We start from the raw sequence: 23089 nt of genomic DNA on the forward strand, positions 1-23089 counted from the left end.
CCTAAACCTTCCAACATTCAGCTTCAATGGATGTCCCCGAGTTCTAGTGTTATGAGAGGGACAAAAACCTTTCTCTATCCAATTTCTTCATGCCATGCACAAGTTCCTAAACTTCTATCATGTTGCCTCTTACTCGCCTTTTCTCAAATTCTGCAACATTTCTCTGTAAGGGAGTTGCTCCATCCCCTTGATCATTTTTGTGGCCCTTTTCTGAACCTTTTCCAACTCTACAATATCCTTTTTGAGGCGAGGCAACCAGAACTGTCCACAAGTTCTCCAAATGTGGATGATTCTGTCAGTTTGTATTTCTTAGTATTGATCTGATGTGCAGAGATCTTTCCTATTCTAATTAATTCAAGAGGGTTTGGGAAGCTTCTCTGTGTGAAAGAAACAAGCAGAAGATTCATAATATTTGGGTTATTGCTTCAGAGAAGCTGAGTACAACTGGTTTAAATTGCTTCTCTTATCTCTTTCTGTCAAGGTCATGCTGACTATAAAAGTAGGGCCAGAGGGAGCCTGGGTTTCGCTTTCTCTTTCTATCTCTCTTCCTTCTGGTGTGGTGTTCTCTGCATATTATGCTTAGTGTTAAGGTTTAGGCTTATTATAAGTTATTGTAAGTCTAAGTTACCGTAACTCTGCTGCAACTCGATTTCTTATGGACAGTGCCAATCCTGAATGTATTGGATTTGTGACCATTGTGCTCATTTGCCTTCAGTAAAGCTCTGCTGGATGAAATACAATTGCCTCTGGTCTATTTTTGGGAATCCTGCAATGTGTTTTAAGTTTTTTATTCTGCTAGCTATACAATGGAGTCTGCTCTGGATCAATATTGAGTAGACTCCATGACAGTACCATAGCTTTGTATAATGGCATGATGATATTGGCAGTTTTCTGTTCAACTTCTTTCTTAAAGATCCTTAGCATGAAATATGTCTTTTTCACAGCCTTGGCATGCTGGGTTGACATCTTATTTGAGCTGTCTACTGTGACCCCAAGCCTTTGCTCCTGGTCTCTCACCTCCAGTTCAGACCCCATGAGTGCATATATGAAATTAAGAGGGTTGGGGTTTGTTTGTTTTTGTTCTAACATGTATCCTCTTGCAGCTTCCCAGTTTGCTATCTGAGAAAGGGAGGAGTTATCTTATGCCATCTTCAATTCGACTTCAACAGATGCATGGGAAGATGGAATCAAGTCCCTGTGATCAGTGATCTCACATTTTTTTTTAAAAAAATTAAGTGAATATTTTAAATTTGTAGACACACTACCAAAGTAACCATTTCCTGACCCATCCCATGCATATCTTTCAACTCACAACTTGCAAGGTCATAAGGATTTAATTTTTTAAAATGGAGTGCCGTGATTCTCCAACTTGTTGGTGAATCATCCTTACCGTCCAACTCTTCCACTGAGATGTTGGCCAACTGCTCACTGTCACTGCCAGCTGAGAGTGACCGGTTCAGATAGTTCCCCTTGTACAACAGCCCAGCCGTGACATGGTGGAATGGCATCTTCTCCCTAATGGGAGAGAGAAGAAACTGTATGTGAGATCTCCTTTGAATAGCAGTCCAGGCTTCTTCAGGAAACAAAACAACAGCTAATTCTGGAATGAGTAATAAAACAAAGGGTGAATTAATTTGACTGAATAATAGAGACCTTTGAAGAGTTAAGGTGGTTGAACACCACTGTAATGTTTTTTATTTATGTTCTGAAATATTGTGTCCTCTCTTTCCCAAGGGGACCTCTAAGACAGCTTACGGAAATGTGAACACCAAATACTAAATATGTGACAAACAGCATCAAAGATCTCCACTGCATCCACATCAGAAATACTGCTTTACATGTGGATAACTTCAAGCCATATCCTTCAACATCCCAGCCTTAACTTATCCCCAAAATCTTTCCTTTAGAGCCAAATATGTATTGCTTGTCAAATGGTGAGCAGCCTTTGATGCAAGTGGGCTTTTGTCAGGGACTGGGCAGAGGAGGAAGGAGGAAGAGGAAGACAGTGTAGATTTGCAACAGGAGTTTGAGGGAGGTAGCAGCCGAGAAGCAGATGAGGGGGAAAGTTGGAAAATCATGGGAGAGCCAGAGCAACACCTTGCTGGCTCATTGTCATTAGAAAGCATTCCAGATCCTCCATCTCGCAGAACCTGGCGAGCCTTAAAAGTAGGAGAGCAAAGAGCTCAAAGACAGAGGACATGTAGCAGCAGATGATGAGAATGACGAATAAGGAAGTGGGAGAGAAGGGGGTGGAGATTCCCTTGGGATAACACCACTATCCAAGAGGTGGGGTTCTATAGCCTCTCTCTGTAAAGATTGAAATAAAAAAGGACTGTAAGAAACTTTTCCTGTCTTTATACTTTCCTGGGGAACCAGCCGGGAGCCACCGACAGCTTTACTTGGGAGGGTGTTCCATAACTGTGGTGACATAGCCAAAATGGCACTGGCTTTTGTGCCTACCCACCTCACCAGTGACTCACAAAATGCGAGAACATAAGAACAGCCCACTGAATCACGCCAATGGCCCAACTTGGACAGCATCCTGTTCTCACAGGGGCCAATGAGATGCCTTTGGGAACCCGAGCAGAAGAGCACTCTGCCTGCCTGTCACTCCCAGCAACTGGTATTCAGAGGCATACACATTGGAGGTAGAATATAGAAATTGTGGCTAGCAGTCATCCACAGCCTTCTCCTCCGTGATTTTGTCAAACCGCTGGAGAATCACAGTACCTGTTGGGGCTGCAGAGACCAGGAACTCCCATGTCATCAGCACCACCATAGTGACCTCTCTGGGGTGCAAGCCTGGGCACTTTGTATAGAGGTCCTGGGCTGCCCAGACAACAAGACCCGCTCTCAGTCTCACTGATGTGCTCCAAAGAAAAGCATAGCAATACATTTGGCACCAGCTTGGCTGCCACAGTTGCTGGAAAGATGCCATCCAACCGTCTTAGACACTCCACTCTGAATTTGTTCAGGGTTTATGGCTTGGGACCCTCATACCTACGGGACCGCCTCTCCTGGTATGCCCCGCGGAGGACCTTAAGGTCCACAAACAACAATATTCTGGAGATCCCGAGTCATAAGATGGCTAGATTGGCCTCTACTAGAGCCAGGGCCTTTTCAGTACTGGCCCCAACTTGGTGGAACACTCTCTCCCAGGAGACCAGGGCCCTGCGGGATTTGTCATCTTTCCGCAGGGCCTGCAAGACAGAGCTGTTCCGCCTGGCCTTTGGGTTAGACTCAGCCTGACCCCTGTGTTTTCCTCCCTCATGGCTTGGACTTATGGACTACTTGAAATGAGGCTGCACTTTAAATTTTAATACTGTATTTTAATCTGTATTTTAATTAATTGTTTTTATGTTTTATTGTAATTCTGTTGGCGTGAGCCGCCTTGAGCCCGGTTTTTGACTGGGGAGGGCGGGGTATAAATAAAAACTTATTATTATTATTATTATTATTATTATTATTATTATTATTATTAGTTTACTCCTTAACCTTTTTCTTCTCTCAAAGATGTCCCACAAGGTATATTACTACACTGAATGTATATTGTAGACGGGAACCTATGTAAATAAATCTGAAGCTTTCACCTCAAGGCTGGATTACTGCAATGTGCTCTATGCAGGGCTGCCCTTGGCAACCTGGTTTGGAAGCTCCATCTGGTGCAGAACGTAGGCTGCAGATGAAGGCATCTGGAGAATTAGGAGTGACAGCCTGCCCATCTACTACCGAGCCAGGTTCAAGGTCCTTGCATTGATTTTACAAAGCCCTAAATAAGTGAGGTCCATGGTGCCTCAAGGACTACCAGAACCTTTATATTCCAGCTTAGTCACTGAGATAATCTGCGGGAGTGCTGTTGGTCATTCACTGAGCTGGCAAGGCTTTAGCATTATGAGCCCAATATTTTTGGAACACTCTGCTAATACAGATTCATTAAATGCCTTCTGTTTTAACTTTTAAATGACTGCTGAAGACTTTCCTGTTCACAACTATGCAGGCAATTAAGAATACATCTTTCCACAGTAGTTAGCCGATTTCTGATTTTAACCTTTTAAATATGGTTTAGAATCGATGGTTTTGCATACAGTTGTTGTGAACCATTCTGATATTTTCTTATTAGTGGTTTGTTTCTTTGTTTGAATATGTGTGTAAAGGACCCCTGACCATTAGGTCCAGTCATGACCGACTCTGGGGTTGCGGCGCTCATCTCGCGTTATTGGCCGAGGGAGCCAGCATACAGGTTCCGGGTCATGTGGCCAGCATGACAAAGCCGCTTCTGGTTAAGCAGAGCAGCACACGGAAATGCCATTTACCTTCCCGCTTGGAGGGGTACCTATTTATCTACTTGCACTTTGACGTGCTTTCGAACTGCTAGGTTGGCAGGAGCTGGGACCGAGCAACGGGAGCTCACCCCGTCGCGGGGATTCTGATCGGCAAGCCCTAGGCTCTGTGGTTTAACCCACAGCACCACCTGCGTACCGGCATAAACCACACACACACACACACACACACACACACACATATATATATATATATATATATATATACACATACACACATAAAACATTTGATTCCAGTAGAAGTGCCCATTTATTTCCATTTACACATTATGAAAACTGCAGCAGTTTTCTTTGCTATCAGATCCTTACCCTGTTTCCCTGCCACAGAGAGTTAAAGGCCACTTTGCATCCCAATCTATCAAAACTGCACTTCCCAAGTACCAACTTACTCATCAAATGTCCTATAGAAAAGAAAAATCGATGCACCTTTTGCCAAGTCTGAAATACCGGATAGTTTTTGGCTTGCTTGTTTTCCTAGTGGACAGAGTGTTCCAAAATTGTCCCATCTTATCAGCTATTGTCCCGTACCGAGCATATGGATGTAAATTACATCAGCATCTTTCCCCCCTGAACTTGCTGCAAAAAACATTACAGTGAAGGGTTTTATTAATGCCAGTTTATTAAGTTAAGATATGGCTTCAAACCAAACACTTAAAATTCAAGATGCTCACATATATTGCATTGGAGACCTGATTCAAAAGAACAGCTAAAATCAACACCCCAAAACCACTGCCTTCCTTCTTAGTATCTAGGACCCCTTGGGTTAATAGCTGTTATTAGGAACCACAAGCCAAAGCCTTAAGATCGCCAGTATCAAAAGCTTTGGGTCCAGGCTAAAGAGAAATGATATGGTGCATTAGCCTACTCATGAGTAAGACATCCCCAATAACTCCTGCACTGCCAGTTGTTGTTGTTGTTGTTGTTGTTGTTGTTGTTGCAGACCCATAGTATAAAATGCCTTCTTCTTAAGCCTTCTAGTTGCTAGAGACAACAAAGGCATCTCTCTCCTAGGTGCTTTGCCTTGCTGTGCCTTGCCTGAACTTCCTATGATATCAACAGCAGAGTGTTGGTTGACTTTGTCTCTGGAACATGTTTGGATCTAGACTGATTCTTCATTAGGGTGATGACTTTTTCATTTCCCCCCCCTCAAAAATTATTTCCTGTAGCACAAATGGACGAACTTTTGCCTACCCTGTTTCTCATATTTTAAGACATACCCATAAAATAAGCCATAGCAGGATTTTTAAGCATTCAAGGAATATAAGGGTATTCATGACTAAAATGAGGTATATTCCATTGAAATATTAAAAAAAGGTCACACACAAACCGTTTTTAATTTTTGTGTATGCCGTTTTACCATTTCTCAAAATTGTATATATACATATATATATATATATATATATATATATGGACACAACACCACATTCCACAATGGGGAGTGTTCTTAGCAACATAGGGCATACAAATGTCACACCTGCGCAAGATAAAAGCCCCTTTTTGGGACCTCAAAACTCAGCCAGCAGACCCTGCCGGACATGCTGGGAAAAGAACCTACAGGAGAGGTAGCAAAACATCGTCCTCTAGCGGCGTCTATACTGTTACTGCAGCTAAAAAAAGCTTCCTTGTGTGATTGATGGCCCTATATAATGTTGTATATATGTGACTCTAAAGCTTGGGTTCAGTTTTATATCTGCTTACAGTGACTTCAAAAATGGTCAAAAAACTGATAAATAAAATTTTTAAAATCATTTTGTGTGTGAGGTTTTTTTTATCAAATCTCTTTGAAAGTAAGATTTTATCTAATCTTTAATGAAAGCTCATCAAATTATGATACAGGGAAATGAGGTTGTAAAAAAGTCATCACCCTATTCTTCATCCCAGCCCTCATTGCTTGAAGAAAGGCATACATTTTCTGTAACCCACCCCTTGTCCCCACCTCCCCCATCACTACCACCACATCCTGTTCAGCCCCCATGAAGACTAACATGGTCCTAGACCTCATGGGGGGTACCGAGGGAAGGAGGTCATGGCCCCCACAAGGCAGCCTTATAAAGGTGTTGCTTTACCCCATTGCCCTACACCAGGACACAGCATATTCTGAATCCACATACCCCATTGCATCCCAAAACGGTGGGGGCAACCTTCCTCCATTTGGAGGAGCACCATCCTCATGCGATTAATTCCTTGTTTGAAACACATGCATGGAAAGTGGTTCTGAATCTTGCAACCTGCCTGGGCTGATCTTCCCGGCTCCCTTTTGAAAGTGACATTCGAAGACCTTCTAATCGAGTTAATGCAAACCTTATCAAGCTTCTGATGTTGTCACGGGAATGTTGGGGGTGACCCTGGTTCGAGCAAGGGCCCAATTTGCACGCAGAGAAGTTCCTTGCTAACCCAAGGTCATCTCTCTCGTCCCCAGAAAACTCCATCAGCAAATGCAGAGCCTCAAAGTCACTTCAATGCTCTTTGCAAACTAACACCTTGCCAAGCACACACACCACTGCAGCTGGATGCCAGCCTCCTAATTTGCTAGCTGCCAGAAGAATGGTGGTTGAACTCCAATGCAATTGGTGACATGCCAGAAGCTGGACCTCAGGGGGCACACAGGGTGTGAGGCGAATGTGATAGCATCGAGAAATAAAGTGAACAGCGATCCTGAATTCACCTTTGGTCTGATCCTATCCAAAGTGGGTGAGCAGGTGTTGGAAGCGGGATACACAAAGACTGGTGTAAGGTTGCATCAGCATTCAACGAAGGAAATGCCACAAAGAGGAAAAGATCAAAACACTCCTCCAGTAGCATCAGGACCCTGATCAGATTGTCCTCCTAACGCCGTTATTTCAAGGGCTAAACTAGATCAGAGGACAACTGTGTCCTCGCATCTTAGTGACTGCTGAAGTGTGCATGTTGCCAACCTCAGGTTTTGGAATCCCCATGCCATAGGTGCCAAGTTCTGGATTGAAAAATCGGGGATCAGCAGCGCCGCGGCACCGGAAGTCGCTTCTACGCACTTCCAGACATGCGTAGAAGTGACTTCCGATGCCGCTGTGCCCATTTCCAAAATGTCCGCAGCACCGCAAGTTGCTTCTACGCACTTCCAGACATGCATAGAAGCAACTTCCGATGCCGCTGTGCCCATTTCCAAAATGTCCGCAGCTCCAGAAGTTGCTTCTACGCATGTCCGGAAGTGCGTAGAAGTGACTTCCGGTGCTGGCGCGGCACCAGAAGAACATGGCCACCAGCAGGAGCTCCGCAATCCGGGGGAATACGGGGTATTTTGCCATTCTGGACACCTGCAGGAAACGGTAAGAAAATACGGGGGTTTCCCGGGGAAAACGGGGTACTTGGCAGCTATGCCCCAAGCGCCTAGACACTTGGCATTCAGGTTACTGGGAGGGAGAGCTGGCAAATTGTGCAGAACATTAGGGGGTGATGACACAGACATGATGGTGTGATGGCGCATGATGTCAGGACATCAGAAGGAGCCCGGGGGAGGAGCTGAACGCACCAGTAGAGTGGCTTCAATGGTCAACGGCTCCTCCTCTTCCACACCCAGCCTCCTCCTCCTCTTGCTTCTGCCATTGGCTGGGGACTGCTTCCCCTTGCCTTCCCCTTACATGGCAGCAGCAGGAGAAGATGCCACTGAACTTCCACTGTGCCTCACTCGGCTCCACAATTGGCCTCCTCTTTCTCCTCCCACTGCGACCACTGGCTAGGGGCTGCTTCTGCCCTCCGTGGTAGCAGCAGGAGCAGCCAGCCACTGAAACCATGCTATACTCAGCTTCCTCCACCCCCTGATCATTCTGAACATTTTTGGGGGGGTCATGGGGGGGGCAAAAGAGCTGGGCCACTAGGAGCTGGTGCCTATGCTGGGAGTTTAGGATTGGAGTTATAAGTGACCAGTGCAATATTCTGGGGGAGGCTCAGAGAGAGTGCAGGCTGCTGCGACATTCTGAGTAAACCACAAAGGTGAATGGAGGCGTTCTGGGGCAATTAAAATTAATTTGTGTGAGTTGCAGCTGGGCAATGAAGAGGACTTGAGAGGTTCTTTGGGGCTTCACCTCCTCCAAGCTCCATGGCTCTGAGGGCCAGGGCCCAACAGTCTTCAGTTCAACGGACACCTTTCTGGGTTAGAGGGCAAGTGAAAAGTTTTGCAAATGATGTATTTGTGTGCCAGAGAGAGAGAGACAGAGAGAGAGATCAACAGGATTAGAATAGGCATGGGAAGATAGTTTAACACTTTCCTCCCCGGCTAAAATCCTAAGGAAAATCTCCATTGCCATTCTTTTCCTCCCAATGCAAATATCAGTTTTAGAGAAGGAATTCTGTCAGCCAGGGCCGCAACATGGGAGGAAACAGTTAAATTCACTTTCCTTGCCTACTTTGTGTCAAATTATTAATTAGTTTTATTTATTCCAGCCATTTATCACCATGGTCTCTAAGCCATGTACAGCAAGGTTAAAAGATATAGGCAAGATGAATTATGTGAGAACTAACCATAACATGACAAAACTTGCTTAAAATGCTTGCTGAAATATATCACCTGACACCAGAAGTTTGTCCAAAACAGTTCCCATGCGTCGGAAGGTTTCTTTAAAAAAAACCAATGTTCCCCAGTATGTAGCAAATCCAGATCCCTCTTCTGAGCAGCAATATCTCATCCCCACATTGAGACTCCTTGTAATGTAATGTACTGAGTTTGACTAATTATTACACTTATAATATTGCTTTTGCATTCACCCTAACATGTACTTCTATTGTTTAAACCCAGAACGGAAGTTGGATAGTTTGCTCTGCAAATCTGATAAAAAAGGACAAAGCATGGCTTTTCCGTCACCACTTTCTGGCTGCAGTGCCTTCACTGAAGACAACCAGCTGCTTCTCCATTACTCCAAAGTGAAGTGAATTTAGGGTGGCTCTGCTCAAGGGCAGGGGGAGGGGGAGTGAGACACATTTTATTTTGCAGCAATCTCTGAAATTCTGAATGGGTGAATTCACCGCAAGCATGTTAGACCTACAGAACAAACAAACCAACTCAGAAAATCAATGTGAGCATTTTTGAAAGTTCCCAAAGGAAGTCAAAGCTTGAGCGATGGGGCCAGGGCGGGGGTGGGGAAGGCTTGGGAGGCAGCAAAAGATTTCACAAAATCGCAGTCTCCATTCGACTCTTTTCCTGCTCCCACTAATACTGTAATTTCCCCCTGTTGCTCTTCTCTCTCTCTTTCTATCTCTCTCGTTCTCCCTTCCTTCCTTTCCAAGACCCTTTGATGCCTCTTTTTTTCCCCCCGAGAAGAAACTTTGCTTCCTTCTCCTGCTCACACTCTCACAGTGCCATCTTAAAGACTAATCAGAGTGAGGGCAAAAGCGAGAACAGAGTGAGGGCAGCAAAACATTTCTCCCTGACAGTCAGAATAGGAGCAGAACGATCCATGGCTGGGAGGGAATCGACAGCATAAAGACTCCTACCCACCCCCAGCCTCAGCAAAAGCACACACACACACACACACAACCCTACACCCAGAATACTTGCACACCGGAAAGAAGACGAGGCTGAACATTTTCTCTCTGCTAGAATGTTCAACAAGCTTTTTGTGTATGGAGGGGCATCCTGACATTGACACCCTAACATGCAATTTGAAGTTAGTCATGCAGGCACGGGTTGTCCAACTCAGTGAGACATTTATGGGTATAAATAAATTCCATTCAAGGGGCTTTGTGATCACAGGAACACAGGGATCTGTTGTACACTGAGTCAAATCATTAGATCCATCTCTCTCAGGATTGCCTACCCTAACTGACAGTGGCTCTCCAAGATCTTCCCAGCCCTGCCTGGAGACACCAGGGGTTGAACCTTCTGCAAGGCAGGTGCTGAGTCTCTGGAGCTACAATTCTTCCCCATTGCGCTCCCCTGTTGAATGCTGAACCCTTCAACAGCACAAGAATCTCCATCCCACCCAAAATGAATCCATTCTGAGTACCAAAAGCACTAATATTCAACTAACATCTTTTCTCCTTTCCTGCGGTAGCATTTCAATCCTTTAATCTCTTTTTCAAAAGCAGGATGCACTTAATGAAAAGCAATCGTGTCAAACGGTACGTTTTCCAGCATAGCCCCCCTTTTATATATATATACGCCAATAATCTCATTACGTAAGATTTCTGTGCTTTCTTCACAAGATGCTAACGAAAGTCAAAAGTTGTGACCGACACCAATTCTCTTCAGCTGTCAGCAAAATACCCATTTCTCCTGGCAATGGTTCAACTGCCTCTACCCCCTGTCAAAATGCAAGATCATTTATATTGTGACTAATGCACTCGTAAGTTGACTTTCACTGTGATCCAAAACTATTTGGCAAAGGAAAGTATGTGAAAGTGGGGGCAAAGAGATTATAGAATTGTAGAGTTGGAAGGGACCCGAGGGTCATCTAGTCCAACGGCGTGCAATGCAGGAGGATGAAAAGATACATCATATTTCAAACTAAATAGAAAGCAAAACCCACCCATACGGTAGGTTGTTAGCGTGGTGAACAGATTTTATTTTTCCTCCTTTTCAGAATGCAAATCGTTTGCTTGACTTAAAACACTGACCGTGGGCCATTCCTATGTATACACACAAATTGGACACTGTGCAGTTGTTGCTTTCAGGCTACTTGCAAATTAGAAGAAACACAAATGTTATTAAGGCGTTTAATTGCATGTCGGTGGATAACCACTGTACTCTCATCAGCCTTTAAAAGAAGGTGGGGAAAGAAGAAAGGATTTAACCTGGCTGGAAAGGCAATGGACGAGAGTCTTCAGCCTGAATGAGAAGCACTTAAGTTGTCAACTTAAAAACAAGTTCATTCTCTTTCTTTCTTTTTAAATATGCTTTTTATTAAATTTCATAATTACATTCCATTACATCCCACATTGTGTATTTTAACATTCTTTCTCTTTACTCCTAAGAGTTTGACTTCCCTTCTTCCTTCTTATGTCTCTTTCAGTCATCTTTATCTTTCGCTTTATTCTGTCACACACACACACACACACACACACACACACACACACATACATACAGCTTTTATAAACAGTATATAGTACAACATTTGATATTTTGTTTTGCTTGCTCATACCTTACATTTTTCTTCCTTAATTATGACTCTGTTATTCAACCTTCAATAACCATATTTTATTGTTTTACACTGTTATATCCAATAAACCTGTGTCAGTATTATTTCTGAAATTATTTTCTGAAATTTCTGCTACCTCATACCGGTAACTACGAAAAACCTTTTCGGTGCCAAGAACACAGTGAGATTTTTAAGGACATTGCAAGTACATTTCATTGCCTCTTTCCAATTAAACCATCTTTTGCCAGGGATGAAAAAGTGTCAGCAGAAATGGAATACTGGACAGAAACATGCTATGTGATGTAATGAAATGACTTGTTTATTTTACGGCATTTGTAGCCCAATATTTCCTCCAAAAAGCTCAAGCTGGTGTACATGGTCCTTTCCTCCCATCACAACCCTGTGAGGTACCATGTTTTCCCTTTTTTAAGACACCGTCTTATAACTTTTTTCCTCAAAAAAACACAGGGTGGCTTACTTTCGGTGGGATGTCTTATTTTTTTAAATACCGGTACGGTTTTTATGGCTCAGGCCAGGCAGAGGCCGCTGGCTCAGGCGCTCCACCCGCCGCTGCAGCTCCTTGGCCGGGCCAAGCAAGGAAGAAGCAGTGAGCCCAGCGGTGGTGGCAAGCACGGAAGCGGCAGGGACGGGAAGGCGGAGCGTGGGGATGCAGCCAGCAAGGCGGGAGCACGGTCAGCTGTTAAGTGGAGCTCTTGGAGCATCGCTTCACAGCTGATCACACTCCTGCAGTGCCGGCCACATGGAGTGAGTCTGTGAGTGGTTTCCATGGCACAGAAGTATGGCTTATTTTCGGGGTAGGTCTTATATTTCTCAAATGCTTAAAAACCCTGCCATGGCTTACTTTATGACTATGTATTAAAAAGGGGGAAACAGGGTATGTTAGGCCGAGAGGTAATGGCTGGCCCAGTGTCACTCAGTGAGCTTCATGGCTGAGTGGGGATTTGAACTGAGGTCTCCCAGGTCCTAGTCTAACACTCTAACCGCTACACCACTCTGGCTCTTTTCTCTTATAGGTTTTGAATGAATCATGCTTTGCACGGTGACAACCAAATGCTATTCAGAAGCCTGCAAAGGAAGGCAGCAAAGCAACAGCCCTGTTATACTGTTGCTCTGCAAGTATTCAGTGGAATTCAGAGTAAAACAGAAACTAAAACAGATCCTTTCTCTGTCTTCCAGAGAACTTCAACTAGTGGGTGGGTCATCCATCGGTCAGTCACCATAGATCATTGTGACATCAGGTGCCAACTTAAAACAGGCTCACGAAGCCCATCAAAAGGCCAAGCACCAGTGCCTATGAGCTGACTGGCACCAGGAGTCAGCTTCTTGAAAGACCTGCATTGGCTCCCAGTACGTTTCCGAGCACAATTCAAAGTGTTGGTGCTGACCTTTAAAGCCCTAAATGGCCTCGGTCTAGTATACCTGAAGGAGCGTCTCCACCCCCATCGTTCTGTCCGGACACTGAGGTCCAGCGCCGAGGGCCTCACTGCGAGAAGCAAAGCTACAGGGAACCAGGCAGAGGGCCTTCTCGGTAGTGGCGCCCGCCCTGTGGAACGCCCTCCCACCAGAGGTCAGAGAGATAAACAACTACCTGACATTTAGAAAATACCTAAAGGCAGCCCTGTTAAGGGAAGTTTTTAATCTGTGATATTTGATGTATTTTAATGTTTGTTGGAAGCCGCCCAGGGTGGCAGGGGAAGCCCAGCCAGATGGGCGGGGTATAAATAATAAATTATTATTATTATTACCAAGGAGAAGGCTCTCAGCATTCATCAGCTGATTCCAAGTACCAGGTTTTAAACATTAGAAAAAATGGGGCCACCATTACCAGTCATGGTGGACCCTTTGGGGAGTACAGACCCTAGACCAGGCTTCCCCAAACTCTGCCCTCCAGATGTTTTTGGCCTTCAACTCCCATGGTCCCTAGCTAACAGGACCAGTGGCCAGGGATGATGGGAATTGTAGTCTCGAAGCATCTGGAGGGCCGAGTTTGAGGAAGCCTGCCCTAGACTCTGCCTGCCCACATACCCTCCAACATTTTTCTGATGACAATAGGGACGTCCTATTCCATTATTATGATTACTACTACTCCTATTTGCACCCCACCCATCTGACTGGGTTGGCCCAGCCACTCTGGGCAGTTTCCAACATATATATATAAACATAATAAAACATTAGACATTTTTTTTTAAAAAAAAACTTCCCTATACAAGGCTGCCTTCAGATGGCTTTGGGGCCAGGTAACTCCATACCCTCTAACATTGCTCTGATGAAAACAGGGACGTCCTACCACACCCACCTCCAACATTTCTCCAATGAAAATAGGGACGTCCTAAAGGAAAGTGGGGCATTCCAGGATCAAATCAGAAACCAGGATGGCTTCTGTAAATCTGGGACTGTCCCTGGAAAATAGTGACACTTGGAGGTTTTGCTGAAGAAGGCCCATTTATGTGAGAGGCTAACATTGGGTTTCTACAGCTGTTGTTTCCTTAGAGTACTTGCTACCTGCCTTCAGAATGGAGGAAAGACTTTCTACCAACCTACAGGGATTGATAGATCCTTTTCCGTGGATCCTTTTAAAATTTTATTTTCCGTGGATCCTTTTAAAATTTTATTTTAGCCAACATAATACCAATTGTCGATCTTCTAGCTCTTTGGTCCAAAGCTTGATGTGATGAGAAGCATTTTCTTTGAAATACTGCAATATCAAACGAATGCCACACAGGCAAAGCAACAAACAAATATATATATCAAGTCCTGAAACTTCATCCTTTGACACTTCCATTTAAATCACAGTTCCCCTGCTGTACTAATTGAACTTTAAAAGAAAAATCAGGCGCCACTATCGCTCCAAAATTGTTCTCTGTAAAGGCAGGTAAAAAAGCAGATACTTTGCTTTTCCCAAACAGGAGTGTACGGACTACATTAGACTATAAGATTTTGTTCGGATACCAATTTGGCACTTCAGTATAGCAGCCCTCAAAAACCTGAGGCTGCCCAATTTGACTCAGGGTCTACCTGAGGATGTGATATATTTTTTCACCTCCCTTCATTATTTGATTTGTGCAGGATTTACCCCTTAGCCTTTGATTCTGCTGAAGATATCCCGCAAGGCAGCGAAGGTTTAGGATCAGCATTTTCCTTCACATGGATTATTCAACATGACCATCCACAAGAATCTCAATTCTTCTCAACCGAGAACTTCACCCGACATAACCTCTTTCCCCTGCATCCCTCGCGCCATACACAATTCAGCATAGAATCCTTCGGAATCAGCGGAGGACATAAGCTTTCTGAGCAAATTTTCCTAATGGTTGAGTAAAAATTAATGTGCCGTCATGAGTCAGTTTTTCAAAGCAGGACCCAGATGTATTCCAACCATTGCACAGTTGTTTAAACCAAACACAGGCTGTGCCATAACACTGTGCATAGAATTGAAAAGGCAGCGGTGTTTACAGATGCTCGAGCCAATTAATATTTTCTATTTGACTTCCTTTAGTAATGCTTTCTTTCGAAACGTTTAAGATCTTTTCTTTCTTTCTTTCTTTGCCTACTTTGCTGTGCTAAATGTGCATTCTGTAGTTGACCTCCTTTGCAATGCTTTATTCTGAAATCCTAAAGACAATATTTTAGTTTCCTGTTAATTACGTTGCTTTGAATGCGCACGTATGTCATGGCTGACTTTCCTCGGTAATGTTTTATTCTGTTGATGTTTTAATGTGTTGTGAACTGCTTTGGGGTTTATTTCCTTTAAAATATTAAGTGGTATAGAACTATTATTATTACTATTATTATTCCTGCAAAAAGAAATCAAATCACAGCACCTGACTAGAATGGAAGGAAGGAAACCAAAGCAAGGAATATGGGATCTACAGGAGTACATGTGATCAGTGTAGCTTTAGCTGTTAAAGAACTACTGCAGTGTGTTCGTGCGAGAGTGAATTTTCACTGGAACACAAGAAGAAGCTTTATCCCCGGTCAAACCCTCCGTCTATCATGCTCAGTAATGGATGCACTGAGTATCTGACAGCAGTTCTCCAGGGTTTCAGACAGGAGAGTAGACCCCAGCATCCTTGAATGCAGAACATACACTATACTACTGAGCTACAACTCAGGGCAGAAATTGGATCCGGTTCATATTAATAGGTGGAACCCAGCTAATTTGAAACGGAAAAACAGTCATCCTTCAAAATCCACACTTCTGCACATTTTTCCAAGTGAGGTATATGAAATTGCATATGCATGGGGTTAAGCGTGCATAGAAGTGCATATATTAATGAATCTAGTTTACAGAAATGCATTATTAGGAGAAATTGCACTGCAAAAAAAAATGTGTGCAAAGGTGTATATGTTAGGAGAAAGTTCCACAAAGGTGCTGATGAATTTTCATGTGGGCTTGATTTATATTTTTTAATCACAGCCTCATGTGGAAATGTGGAGAACTGAACTTAGGACTGGAACAAAATGGGAAAACCGAAATTGATTTGCCGATCGCTTGCTAAAATTCACATTGCCCTTTGTCAGGCTGGCAGCTACCGGTAATAGACTCATGTGCTCTAGTTAGCTCCCTCAACACCAGGAACAGTCCCAATTTTCCAAAGCCTGCCCCTGATGGACCAGTCAGGCCCAGCATCACCCAACACCACCCTGAGAGGCCACTGCCTGGGTCTCACCATATTTGTCCGACCAGGATGTGAGAGAAGTGGGTCATAGGACCTTAAGACCGGTCATATCTGAGCTCAGTCTCTCTCAGAGCTGCTGTAGGAATAACGGGGGTCTTTGGAGGAAAGGTAGGGCAGAAATATAAATTCAAACACATGCATACAGGTGTGAACTCATCCTAAGTGCTATTGACGGAGGGGGCAGTTTGTGTTCATGCCATTATTATAGGCTTCTCTGGCTGTCCACTGCCAGGTACAGGATACGGGGCTAAAGGGATTTCATGTGATCCAGAAGCACTGATGATCACCTTAACAATTAGGCTAAACCAGTGGTTTTCGACCAGTGTGCCGTGACACCCTGGGGTGCCTTGAATGATGGCCAGAGGTGCCGTGGACAGCACTGGCCACTGCCCCTCTTTCTTTCTTTCTTTCTTTCTTTCTTTCTTTCTTTCTTTCTTTCTTTCTTTCTTTCTCTCCCTCCTCTGATGCCCTCTCACGTCTCTGCCTCCCAAAGGCTTGCAAAGCGGTTTACTGCAGCAGTCCTGGTTATAAGCTCCACAGGTGAATGGTGCCTCTGGGAGGTACCTCTCTTTGGAGCAAGGGGGGCAACGCAGAGACTAGGGGTGGCGGCAGCAGCTGCCCAGAGGACTCCCAAGGAGAGGGGAGAGAGGAGGAGGTTGAGGGAACACTCCACAAGGGAGGGTATTTGGAAAAAGGGTGAGAGGCTGCCAGCTTTGCAGGCAAGGGCTGACTATAGGTGCCAACTCCCAGATTGAAAAATCCAGGATCGGCAGCGGCGTGGCCATTTTGGAACTGGGCAGAACGGCACCGGAAGTTGCTTCTACGCAGGCTCTGCCCATTTCCAAAATGGCCGCAGTGCCAGAAATCGCTTCTGTGCATGTCCAGAGACTCCAGACATGCACAGAAGGAGCCTCCCCAGGTGGGTAAGAATCCGGGGGATTTACGGGTTTTTTTAAAATCCGGGCTGCCAGCAGGAAACGGTTGGAAAAACAGGGGTTTCCCGGGGAATACGGGAGACTTGGCAGCTATGGGGCTGACATAACTGGGCTCCTGAGCCCTACAGGGGTGCCACAGAAAGAATGTACAGTGGGACCTCGGCTTACGAATTTAATCTGTTCTGCATGCTCACTCGTAGGTCGAAAACTTTGTAAGTCAAGTTTCCCATAGGAAAAGCAGTTTCCCATAGGAACGCATTGGAAATGGAAAAATTCGTAAGTCGAGGAAACCACATCTAGCCGTGAATGGGTTTTCCTTTTGGATGTCGAGAAAATCGTAAGCGTGCGGCCACTTTTCCCCCTTGTAAGCCAAAAACGTTGGATGTTGAGGAGCTCGTAAGTTGAGGTCCCACTGTTGGTTAAGGAACCTGTGGACTCAAAAAGGTTGAAAACCTCTGGGCTAAACCATTCATCCCTCTAACCCAGTATAATCACCATTATCACCCTCATTTTATAAACTTCCAGCTCATTCAATATATAGATCATAAAACCATTAAGGCATCATAAAATTATAAAAACATAAAGTACAGAACAAATGACTAACAACGAATCAAATTAAATCTCTGGAAATGAGTGGCGAAACTCATTGTGTGCAGGCAGCAAAATATCAGACTTGTGGGTGCCTGCCCAATTTCACTGGGGACTGTGCCAGTTCTAAAGTGCTGGTGCCACTATGCTAAAAAGCTGTAGGACAGTCAGGAGGGCTGCTTGAGATGATCACAGTCATCTGACCAGGGTATAATACTATGCAATTTCAAGAGGATCTGTTTTACTGGATCAGACTTGTGCCTGCATGTACACAAAATCATAGAATCATAGAGTTGGAAGAGACCACAAGGGCCATCCAGTCCAACCCCCTGCCAAGCAGGAAACACCATCAAAGCATTCCTGACAGATGGCTGTCAAGCTTCTGCTTAAAGACCTCCAAAGAAGGAGACTCCACCACACTCCTTGGCAGCAAATTCCACTGCCGAACAGCTCTTACTGTCAGGAAGTTCTTCCTAATGTTTAGGTGGAATCTTCTTTCTTGTAGCTTGAATCCATTGTTCCGTGTCCGCTTCTCTGGAGCAGCAGAAAACAATCTTTCTCCCTCCTCCATATGACATCCTTTCATATATTTGAACATGGCTATCATATCACCCCTTAACCTTCTCTTCTCCAGGCTAAATATCAGTGAAGGTGAAACCTCTGCCTGAGTCCCATACTGAGCAACATGGACAAAGAGGAATCTTTTCTCATACCGGGTCAGACTTTGGACTAGTCACTGTCTTTCAGAATTAACTACCTCCCAGGACTGTTGTAAGGATTGCACCATGTGGGTCTGGTCCAAAGCTCTAGCTGGTGCATAATGCAGTGATGAGATAACAGATGGGGGCAAATAGAATCATAGCACTGGAAGGGACTCTGAGGATCGTCAAGTCCACACGCCTGTTATGCAGGAATATGCAGCAGTCTCATACGGGGATCAAACCTGCAACCTTGGAGTTATCAGCACCATGCTCTAACTAGCTGAGCTATCCACGTGGATGGCTGCCAACATGTGACACCATGGATAAAAACAACCGCACTGGTAGCCCATCTACTACCGAACCAGGTTCTTGAATTAATTTACAAAGCTCTAAACAACTTAGGTCCAGTGTCCCTCTGGGACTCCTGAACCCTTATACCCCAGCTTGATCACTGGGAGCATCAGCAAGGGCACTGCTGGTTGTCGCTGGAGTTGGTGAGGCTTATCTTTCATCAAAAGCAAGTCTTCGGTGCTTGTGGTCTGCTCCCGTGAAGTGCTCTTCCGGTGGAGATTCAGCAAATGCCCATAGCTGCCAAGTCTCCCGTATTCCCCAGGAAACCCTCGTTTTTCTAGCTGTTCTCAGCTGAAAAAAAGGATTTTTTTTGTTTTTTCCCGGTTTATTCTGGCGCGGCGGCCATTTTGGAACTTGGCGGAGCATGCTCAGAAGCGACTTTTGATGCAGCTCTGCCCAGTTCCAAAATGGCTGCAGTGCGACTTCTGACATGGCGGCCATTTTGGAACTGGGCAAAGCAGCATCAAAAGTCACTTCTGAGCATGCTCCGCCCAGTTCCAAAATGGCGGCAGCGCTACTTCCGGTCTGCTACTTCCGGTCCGGTCCCTTATTTCTCCCACACGAACTTGGTAGGTATGCAAACGCCTTCCATGATAACCTTCAAACATTTGCTGAAAACTTTTCAGGCTATGCAAACAATTAAGAAAAGAAACATTGCCCATAATAGTTAACCGGTGATCTGCAGGACTTTTATCGCACTATAATTGTTATTCTTTTTTCTTAACCAAATTGCAATATACAAATATTTTTAATAATATTTTTTTTTAAAAAAAATGAGACTGGGTGGGTGGAAGAATCATGTACGTTGTCATGAGTTCCCTGGAGGAAGACTGAAATAAAACTATAGCCTATGAGTTTAGATAAAAATAGTTGCATAAGGAACCCTACAGGGCAAGCAAATTGCAGCAGACAACACAATAAATGGGTCAGGGAGCTCTGAGTTCAAGCCCCACCTCTGTTGTGGACTTACTGTAAGGCTTAGGAACATAGGAAGACTTCTTATAATGAGTGAAACCAACGCTCTGTCTAGCTCAGTAATGTCAACGCTATCTGCCAGTATCTCTCCAGGATTTCAGGCAGGATTCTCTCCCAGCCTTACTTGCGGATTTTTGGGATTGAAGCTAAGACCTTCTGCGTGTAAAGCAGAACTACAACCCTTTGGGAACACCAGTCTTTTCTGGTCTCAGATCTGTACAGCAGAACAATTGCATTGCCTCAAGAGATAGCCTGGAGAAGAGAAGGTTAAGGGGTGATATGATAGCCATGTTCAAATACATGAAAGGATGTCATATGGAGGAGGGAGAAAGATTGTTTTCTGCTGCTCCAGAGAAGCAGACACGGAGCAATGGATTCAAACTTCAAGAAAGAAGATTCCACCTAAACATTAGGAAGAACTTCCTGATAGTAAGAGCTGTTCGACAGTGGAATTTGCTACCAAGGAGTGTGGTGGAGTCTCCTTCTTTGGAGGTCTTTAAGCAGAGGCTTGACAGCCATATGTCAAGAATGCTTTGATGGTGTTTCCTGCTTGGCAGGGGGTTGGACTGGATGGCCCTTGTGGTCTCTTCCAACTCTATGATTCTATGATTCTATGAGATTGTCTTCTCTGCAATTATAGCATAGATCAGAGATGGGAAACCTATGGTCCTCCAGTTACTGTTGACCTACAACACCACCATCCCCGAGAATCAGTCATGCTGTCTGTGGCTGAAGGAGTCCAACAACATATAGTGGATTACAGGTTCCTGCCCCGGACATAAATGACAGGTGTTGACCTAGAACAAGGGTTTCTGAAACTTTGATCTTTGGCTGTTTTGGGACTACAACTCCCATCATCCCTAACCACTGATTCTGCTAGCTAGGGATGATGGTAATTGTGGTCCAAAAAAGCAACCAGAGATCCAAGGTCAGGAAACCTTGGCTTAGAAGAAGGATAAAACCCCAAAGACAACTCAAGAGTCACAACAGAGTGGACAGGTTTTTATCCAGAAATGGAAAAAGGCCTGATGATGAAGAGTGTGGGAGAACTTGAAAGCTAGTGACTTTGGGGGTTGGTCCTAACAAAGACGTGGGTGGCACTGTGGTCTAATACCACTGAGCCTAGGGCTTGCCGATCAGAAGGTCGGCGGTTCAAATCCCCATGACGGGGTGAGCTCCTGTTGCTCGGTCCCAGCTCCTGCCAGCCTAGCAGTTCGAAAGCACGTCAAAGTGCAAGTAGATAAATAGGTACTGTTCCAGTGGGAAGGTAAATGGCGTTTCCATGCGCTGCTCTGGCTTCACAAGAAGCAGCTTAGTCATGCTGGCCACATGACCTGGAAAAACTGTCTGTGGACAAACGTCGGCTCTCTCAGCCAGTAAAGCAAAATGAGCGCCACAACCCCAGAGTCGTTTGCAACTGGACTTTAACTGTCAGGGGTCCTTTACCTTTAACAAAGATGTTGCCCTACTGTGGGTTTTGGAAACATCTAGATGGTAAAACATTTTGAAAATCCCAAAGTGCTGTAGGAAGACACGATGACAGTACATTGATATGTGGCTGGGTACATGACTGGAGCTGGTTCCTGGAAGAACTGGGAGGTGTTAATAGCATCTGTTCATTGGAACACTGTGATGCAAAGAAGGCTGTTCCAGAGAAGAGCAATGTTCTCAAGACAAACATACAGCCTAGCAAACATATATTCTTTAGGGAAACTATTAAACCATGAAATAGCTAAGGGTTTGCATTGTTAATTCAACAAAGACCACAATGATCCCTAGTATCCTTTACAGTACCTAAGGTCGAGAAGCAAAAGCAAAGCGAGAGCACAAGGAAGAGGCTGGAGATGGTGCAATAATAATTAGGAGTTGACATTCATACTTGACATTCCGGTAGTTTCTCAGAATGCTTGAAGCATACACATTATCTTGCTGCAATCCTTAAAACAAACCAGCAATTTAGGTCAGCGTCACTGTCACCTCAAGGTAGCCAAGGCTTACCTGTGGCCTCCAGGTGAAGTTTATGGAGGTGGAGTAATTTGACCTGAATTTTCCTATTCAGAGCTCACTCACCCACCCAGCATCACACCAGCTCTCCACGTTTCAGTGGGTCGTCATGAACACCCAAGATGCAAAAATGTGGATTGATTCTGGATTCAGTGGCAGGGCATGCAGTTTTGGGGTAGTAGGTTAAAATCTTGTGGGATTATACTGGTCAACTCTGGGAGTGGACGGAAAAGAAAAACTTCAGAGTGTTCCTCTCAACTAAGGGTCTCTAACTAGAATTCTATCATCTATCTATCTATCTATACCCCACAGTTCATCCCAAAGGGGCTCAAGGCAGTAGACACATCAACAATAAAAAGCATTTTTAAATGCATTCTAAAACAAGTTAAAAAGCATTCTCTCAACCAGTGATTTCATGGTTGGCAGGAACAATACATTTTTCCCATGAAATTCCTCTCAAAAGTCAACAATGAGGGACACACACACACACACACACACACACACACACACCACCATCACCACCACCAAAGAGGACATTGAACAAATGGTGAACTACCACCAAAAAGGCCCTGTCACAGGTCAGCACCAAGCGGGTAGCCCCCAGAGGTGGCACTATCAACAAGGACTCATCTGTCAGTCATAGGGTCTCAAGTAACTGATACTGGGGAAGGTGTTTGGGTACCTAGTGCATTGCTGCAATCACATTAGGGTGTTATGTGAATTTAATATCTAATAAGTAAATAAGTGTGTGTGTGTGTGTGTGTGTGTGTGTGTGTGAGAGAGAGAGAGAGAGAGAGAGAGAGAGAGAGAGAGAGAGAGAGAGAGAGAGCTCTTCTTTCTGACAGCAATCTCTATGAAAATAGTACACACACTGCAATGAATTATTAGGGTTGTGAATAGACGCCAGTAGGATCTTTTTCTTTTTCTATAGAAGTGGACCATTTTTGTGGAGTACATATACAAAGAAATGGTTAAAACTGCCCCTCCTCATACTCTGCCATCTCAATAAAATAAAAATCACTCCCTGGACTTAGTACTAAGTAAACTAACAGCCCAGACATAATTGGCAGTGATGAATTTGCAATTTGTCTATCTTTTTAGGCATTTATTTTGAAGCAACACCTTTTGAAACAACCTTTAGGGCTGCAAGTCTATACACCAGGTATCTTCAACCTTTTCGGACCCGTGATCAACTTTTAACCCAAACAGGTATTTGCAGACCGGACCCAATTCTTAACCTTTCACCATATTTTTGCATGGTGGTTGTGTTCCTATGGCAACCAACCTTGGATCAAGCCTCAGCCCACTAGTGGCTCCCTTCCAACCTGTTGAAGACCAGTGATGTTCACGCTTACCTGAATTAATCCCCACTCAACTCAGTGGCAT

The 23089-nt window shown here is 44.5% G+C and overlaps 1 protein-coding gene across 1 annotated transcript in view; it reads right to left on the bottom strand.

Annotated features, from left to right (window-relative positions):
* CALN1 (calneuron 1) overlaps positions 1 to 9015 on the bottom strand; it is an 87361-nt gene extending 78346 nt beyond the window's left edge. Inside the window, exons 1-2 of the mRNA XM_088657765.1 lie at positions 8884 to 9015; positions 1391 to 1515 (exon numbers count right to left, since the gene is read on the bottom strand). Of these exons, the coding sequence (XP_088513891.1) occupies positions 1391 to 1508 (118 nt within the window). The 5' untranslated portion in view covers positions 1509 to 1515; positions 8884 to 9015. The remainder of the gene's footprint in view (positions 1 to 1390; positions 1516 to 8883) is intronic.
* Positions 9016 to 23089: the final 14074 nt, after the last annotated feature.

Source organism: Zootoca vivipara, chromosome 14 (assembly GCF_965207765.1).
Source record: "Zootoca vivipara chromosome 14, rZooViv2.hap1.1, whole genome shotgun sequence".
In the NCBI taxonomy this organism is placed as follows: Eukaryota; Metazoa; Chordata; class Lepidosauria; order Squamata; family Lacertidae; genus Zootoca; species Zootoca vivipara.